Here is a 7,230-nt window from a genome sequence, read left to right as displayed (position 1 = left end):
TGGCTCACTCGGTAGAGTGCGGTGCTGATAACACCAAGGCCACGGGTTCGGATCCCATATAGGGATGGCTGGTTTGCTTTTAAAAAAAAAAAAAAAAAGTATAAGGTCTAAATGTCTATGCTTGTACTACCACTTGCCAAGCCCTGGGCTAGATGTGATATGTGCCACCTCTCTGTGTGCAGGCCTAACTCACCCTCATTTTACTGAGGCATCATTAGTGCCTCTCAAGGCCACCTTAGAAGTCACAGCAGAGACGCCCAAGAGTCCCCCTAAACTGTGAAACACAGATGGAGAGGGCGGGGGCAGAGGAAAGTCATCTTTTTATCTTGTTGAATAGAAGCAGTCCAAAACAAGACAGAAAATGCAATTTTTATTTGCTGAACATAATTTAAAATTATGACATAAAAATATCTCTCAGGTTGGCTGGTTAGTTCAGTTGGTTCGAGCAAGATGTTACATAACACTAAGGTCAAGGGTTTGGATCCCTGCACCTACACCAGCCAGCCACCAAAAAAAATTTCTTTTCTTCATCCATCACCAGAAATCCAGATGACAACTGGAGAGGGTTGGTCCTTCACTCTCGTGAGAGCTTGATGAAAAATACAAATCCTGTGCAGCCGGCCCTCCCTCCATGTTTGTCCTCAGAATGCCTGCAGGCCACAGCAGGCAGGAGGAGGCAGCAGCAGGAGAACTGTGAGCGGGGAAAGCGCCTCTCTGCCTCTTTGGGAAAGCTGATGGGGAGGCCAGAGGTCACAGAGCGTTGGAGGCCTGGCTTTCAGCCACCAGCCAGGCCAATATGAAACATCTGCTCAAGTCTCCCCAGGCACCTGGCTGGGCGAGTAGGAGGAAGGAATGGAGAAAACCCATGCTGACCATGAATTAGCACCCTGTACCTTGGCCCTGAAATGGCCTCTGCTGACACAGGAGGGGGTGAGATTAAGAGTGAATAAATAAAAGTGACACGCTTCAAGGAGGGAGCGTGACAGACCCACTGAAGCACCCCATGTCCTGGCATGACCAGGGATGAACCAGGGCATGATGACTTTAAGAGACACTGGACTACGGACAATGGCATCGAAGTAAACTGCTGAGGTGGGGAAGTGGGGGAGGTAGGGAGGGACTACTTGTCAGAGGGACTACAGTGGGGATTTTAGCTGAGTGTGGGTGGGATCACCATGTGACTACAATATTTTTTTTTCTGCCTAACATCCACAGAGCAAGAATTAGGACACCCCCAGGTTGCCCTCTACTGGCGATTTCTGGGAATGACCACACACACAACAGCACTGAACCTGCAACCCAAAAAACTCCTGGAGATAGACAGCCAGCCCCCAGGAATGAAAAGGACTAGCTACACCTCCTGCCAGGCTGAAGGCATGACTGGGGCCTCCTGGCAGGAAGCTGGGAGCACCCCTGTCGATTTTAGCAGGCTCCTTCATCTCTGCATGGCTGCAGAAAGGCCTAGGACAAGGAAGGCCTCTGGTGCTCAGTTCAAAGGCATCGAGAAGAACTTGTTCCCAGACTTGCAGCGGACCTGCTCAGCGTGCACACGCAGCAGCATCTCTGAGTCTTCAAACTCCTCCACCATTTCCTAAGCCAGCAGCCGGGAGAGGACAGTCACATTAGGGGAATCTGGGACCCTGAGGGCACCGCAAACAAAACCAGTCTACCAAACTCCTTCAGAGGCTGGGTAATGCCAAGGGAGACCAAGGGCCATACAGGTTCTGCATAACTTCTCTTGTCTATTCACCTCTTCAATCACGTGAGGTCGGTCCTATCACCTCAGCTTCACAGGTAAGGACACAGGTGCTCAGAGCCCTGGGTTACAGAAACCAATAAAACCAGGATTGGGACTCAGGTCTGCTGGAGTTGGAAACCAGAGCTCTCCATCTCCAGCATGATCAGGCCAAGGGCAAGGTAGCTACCTGAGGATAGGCCAGGGAGGCCAAGGGCAAGGTAGCTACCTGAGGATAGCTATAACCAGCCTGCACACATATAGTTAGGCTTACAAAAATGTTTTTAAAAATCTAAATTAGTTGCCAATATTTGAAAATTGGGAGATTACCCACAAAAATCTGGATTTCTGGCTTCTTTTGAAAATCAGAAGTGCTAGCAACACGAGGCCCACATTTCTGCACAGCCACACTCCCCACTGTGTCCTCTACCAGAGGTGGAGTATCAGCTGCCACTCACTACCACATGTACCCTGTTGATTCTCCTCCAAGGGCACTGACGGGAAGGTGAATTATTTCACCTGCTTATCAAAATACAACAGCCTCCAAAGGCTGCATGTTCCTACGTGTGGCACATTCCACTCATTTCTAATACCTGCCAGGCCCCAGCCTTTGTCCTTTGAGTGAGAAGCTCAGACTTCAGGGGAAGGCACAGCCCCCTCAGTGATCTAGGGCAGTGCTTCTCAAATTTTAATGTGCACACACATCCCTAAAGATCTTATTAAAATACAATTCTGATTACTTAGATCTGATGTGGGACCAAAGAGTCTTTTGCTGATAAGTTCCCAGGTGATGCTGATGCTGCTTGTCTGGGGACTACACTTTGAGTAGCACGGTGCTATGTACTGAACTGTGTTCCCTAAAGTTCCATGCATTATAAACTTAACCCCCACTGTGACAGTGTTAAGAAGTGAGAAATCCTATTATGGTAATTAAAAGGTGGAGCCTTGAAGAGGTGATTAGATTATGAGGCAATGCCCTAGTGAATGGATTCATCCACTGATGGTTTAATGGTTGTCATGGGCATGGTTCTGATGGCTTTAAAAGGAGAGCACGTGAGAAGCTCTCTCTCTCTCTCTCTCTCTCTCTCTCTCGCTCTCTCTCAAGGCATCTGCCATGTGACATCCTGCATTGCTGTGAAGAGTCACCACCCACCAACAAGGCCCTCACCAGATGTGTTCCCTGGAATTTGGACTTTCCAGTCTCTGGAATTGTAAGCAATAAATATTGTTTGTTTACAAATTACAGTTTCAGGTACTTCTCTCATAAGCAGCAGAAATGGACTAACACACAGGGTAAGGCACTAGCTTCATGTCATTTGCTTCCCAGGAATTCAGGTTTGGATGCCTAATCTCCCCCCACCCCATCACTCTGCATTCAGTGCCCTCTGTGCTCCTGCCCTGGGAATTCACCTGTAGTTCCCTCAGGCACTGCCCTTCCAGCTGGAGACGTGCATCACCCACACACCAGGCCAGACTGATGTGGAATGAAGGGTCCTGGAGAGGAAAAGCAGGGAAGTAGGCAGTTACCTGGATGTCACAGCAGCCACAGCAGGCCCAACCATCACAGCAGGTCTGCAACAGAGCTCTCATGGTATCCCTGCTGAATCCCTGGCTGCCCTGTGGGAGACTAGATCCTCACTGTTGATCCCAAGCACCCTCCATGGACAGACAAAATAGCCCGAGGTTGGTCCTTGCTATGGACTGAATCGTGCTCCCTCCCCTAAATTTATATATTGAAGCCCTATCTCCCCCTGCCCCCAGTGGGATGGTATTTGGAGATGGGGCCTTTGGGAGGTAATTGGGGTTAGAGGACGTAATGAGGGTGGGGCCCCCATGATGGCATTAGTGGCCTTATGAAAAAAGACAGTGGAGAGCTTTTGTGCTTCTCTTTCTCTCTCTCCCCCACTCTTTCCCTCTCTTTTCCCTTCCCTCCCCCTCTCCCCTTCTCTCTTGCTCTCTCTCTCTCTCTCTCTCTCTCTCTCTCTCTTCCCCTCTCCCCCTCTGCCATGTGAAGATACAGCAAGAAGGCAGCTATTGGCAAGCCAGGAAGAGCCCTCACCAGAAACCAACCTTGCTGGCACCTGGATCTTGGACTTTTAGCCTCCAGTACTGTGTGAAAATAAATTTCTGTTTAAGCCACCCACTTTATGGTATTTTGTTATGGCAGCCTGAGTGACTAAGATAATCCTGTTCTCAGAGGTTTTCCTTTATATATCAGAGAGAGTCATTAAATCTGGGGATGTGGAAGAGAACCCAGGCTCTGCTTCTATTTTCTGATCTAGAATGTTTCAGCAGATGCCATACTTTTCAGGATGAAATCAACAAAACCCAAAATGTCTAAAATCTGAACAAACAATAATTATCTGCATTCAAATTCATACTTATTTACCTCAGCATAGTTTTAAATAATATCAAATAAACCAATGGCCCTTTAAAGTCTTGACACTCAGCTTGGAGTCCCAGTACCCCGGAGGGCACTGGGCAAGGTGCAGTAACGTATATGAAGCTACACCTCTTCCTGGAGTGTCAATTTTACTAAAACTACTGCAGACAACTACTTCTTAAAAAATATAAAGGCAAACATGGACACATTATGAAGTAGAAGGCACAAATTGAGCATATTTAAGATATAACACAAGATTTCTAAGAAATGTTGGACTCTGGAGGGACTGCATCCAACCCCTTACCTCCCATGAGTGTGTGTCCTCTTAAGTCTGGCATTCAGGACAGTCCACACAGAAAGTTCTAGAGGGCTCTTTGCTTTATTTCTCATGGGGGCTTCTTTAAGGACGGTTTTATTCTGGTTATAGATGGGACAAAGGAGAATAAGCCCTGTTCATTACCTGGTAGAAAGTGGTGAGGTCAAATTCCTCCATGACTCTGTCCACTTCTGAAACCAGGTCCAGGAGCTGGGCATGCCCTGAGGTGACCTCAAGCCCAACAAAGGTCCTGGGGAGAGGCAGAAGTGGAGACAGAATGGACAGGAGACACGGCTGCTGAGAATACAAATCATCCGAGCAGGGGCAGAGGATGCACCAGACAGAAAGCCTAGAGGCCCAGGCCATGAGTCCTCCCATCTCCCTGTACATTCACATCCCTGTGCTGTGAGCTGACTCGCTCAGTCCTCCTCTGTCTTAAACCTTCCTTCCCCTGTTCTAACCCACACATTTCTCCTCTCTCCCCTGGCTCTAATAACCCTAGCAGGAATGCCTTCATATGCCCATCAAGTCTATAAACCCAAAAGTTTCTGCACCCCTGTTCTCCATCATCACTCCTCTTGCAAGTGACTCCTGGACTGTGGAGCCTTCTCAAAGACTTTGCTCTCTGGCATTCACTACCCCCGCCCCCAGCATTCAGATGTGCTCTCCCTTATCTTTAAAAGCCCTCCTCTGAACCCACATCTTCAGCCAGCCCCATCCCGTTCTCAGTAAAACTTAAGAAGATAATTTGTCTCCCTTCATTGTCTCTACTTCCTCACCTTCCATCTTTCACCCTCTTCTCTGGAAGTGCTCTTGACAAAGTTGCCAATGACCTCCATGTCGCCAAATCCAGTGGACACTTCTCTATCCTCATCTTAACTGCTCAGCAGTATCTGACACAGTTAACTCTTCCCTCCTTGAAACCCTTTTCTTTCTTGGTTTCCAGGGCACCACATGCTGCAGAGTCTTGGTTTGATCCTATCTCTGTTCTCCTGGTTCAGTCTCCTTTGCCATTCTCTCTTCTATCCAACCTCTAAATGGCAAAGGGCTGCAGAGCTCAATCCTCGGCCCTCTTATATTCTCCATCTGCACTCCCCAGCAAGCTCCTCTCACCCAGCTGTTACCTCACAAGCCAATGACACCCAATTTTCTATGTCCAGCTGGCATCTGTCCTGTACACCCAAGTGCATATGTGACATTTCCATCTGGGGGTCTAATAGCAGCAAAACCTAACAGGAACAAACAAACAGGTACAAAGCAGAACCTTTGATTTTTATCCCACTGGTGTTTCCCATCACAGAAAATGGCGCCAGCTGTCCACATCCCAAGCCCAGGAATCAACTTTGTTTCTTACCCTTACTTTGCACAAATCCAACCCATTGGTAATTCTGGTTGATTTTGCCTCCAGTGTATCTCAAACGTGTCCACTTCCATCACCCCAATCTAGGCCACCAAGGTCCCTCAGCTGGACAATGACACTTGCCTCCTCTCTGGTCTCCCTGCATACACCCTTGCTCCCTTATATCTTTTCTCAAGACTCAGTAGCTACAGACACAGACATAATCTAGCCAGGATGACACTTACAAACATCAGATCATGCTTCTTCCTCTGTTCAAATCCCCTCAGCGGCTTCCATTACACTGAGAATCCAAACTCCTTACTTGACCTTGAAGGCCCTGCATAAGCTAGCCCCACCCAACTCATCTCCCACTGCTCTCCCTCATGCCCTCCAGTTCCACCTCAGTGGCCTCAAAAATACGCCCAACTCTCCTGCCTGCCTCGGAGTCCCTTTGTTTGCCGTGTCCTCCACTTGAAGGATCTTGAAGCACCTCTTCCCAAGGCTGGCTCCTGCTCATCCTCAGGGCTCCACAAAATGCCGTTTCCTTGGCCACTTTCCTGGTACCTTCCTCAGCCACCCACTCCTGACTCTCCATCATAGCACATTATAATTAATACTCTAATATATTTGTTTACTGTCTGTCTCCCCTGCAAAGGGTAACATCTCAAAGAGCAGGGGCTATGTCCACCTTTTCACTGCTGAATCTCTACCATCCAACAAGTGTTGGGCACAAGCAGGTGCCTGACAAATTCATGCAGGACAGAATGAATGAATGAATGAATGAATGAGACTTCCTTTCAAAGCTGCTGAGAGAAGACAGCAGCTCAGTGAGCAGATCAGACAGAGAGGCTCACTTTGAAGCCTTGATAATAATAATTTCTTCTTATGTTCATCTAACACTTCAATACTTTCAACTTTTCAAAACCCACTGGGCTCATTTAAGCCTCACAAGTGCCCAACAATGGATGAATCAAGGGAAGGCATGTGATAATGGTGTGGAAACATAAGGTCACAGAGGTGAAGATATGAGCCAAATGTTACAACTGGGGATGGAGCTGAGCAGGAACAGGATTTCTGACTTTTTTTTTTAAAAGAAGACCGGTAAGTGAGCTAACCAGCCATCCCTATATAGGGATCTGAACCCGTGGCCGTGGTGTCATCAGCACCACACTCTCCCAAGTGAGCCACAGGCTGGCCCAGGATTTCTGACTTTCCAAGGCTTTTTGCCCATATCAAGATGGCTTTCTCTACCTCTGGTCCCCCACCCCCATGCTCCTCCCACCATTTTTCTTAATGAAACATTCAGATTTGGGGACACAAAGTTGGTTAAAAACAAATAAAAAACTGGGGAAAAACAAGTCCAGAAGAAAAGCATCCCCTCTGGGCCGGCCCGGTGGCGCACTGCTACAGTGCGCCGCTTGGGAGCGCGGCGGCACTCCCACCGAGGGTTCGGATCC

General features: G+C 48.2%; 1 protein-coding gene across 1 annotated transcript in view; it reads right to left on the bottom strand.

The window, feature by feature from the left end:
• Window positions 1-462: 462 nt before the first annotated feature.
• The window catches only part of USB1 (U6 snRNA biogenesis 1), a 23,794-nt gene continuing 17,026 nt past the window's right edge, over window positions 463-7,230 (bottom strand). The window contains exons 5-7 of the mRNA XM_008575156.1: window positions 4,579-4,684; window positions 3,146-3,229; window positions 463-1,591 (exon numbers count right to left, since the gene is read on the bottom strand). Of these exons, the coding sequence (XP_008573378.1) occupies window positions 1,487-1,591; window positions 3,146-3,229; window positions 4,579-4,684 (295 nt within the window). The 3' untranslated portion in view covers window positions 463-1,486. The remainder of the gene's footprint in view (window positions 1,592-3,145; window positions 3,230-4,578; window positions 4,685-7,230) is intronic.

The sequence above is a fragment of the Galeopterus variegatus genome, unplaced genomic scaffold (assembly GCF_000696425.1).
Source record: "Galeopterus variegatus unplaced genomic scaffold, G_variegatus-3.0.2 Scaffold58, whole genome shotgun sequence".
Lineage (NCBI taxonomy): Eukaryota > Metazoa > Chordata > Mammalia > Dermoptera > Cynocephalidae > Galeopterus > Galeopterus variegatus.
The sequence above is the reverse complement of the archived record's forward strand: the minus strand, read 5'-3'. Positions and strand labels throughout refer to the sequence as shown.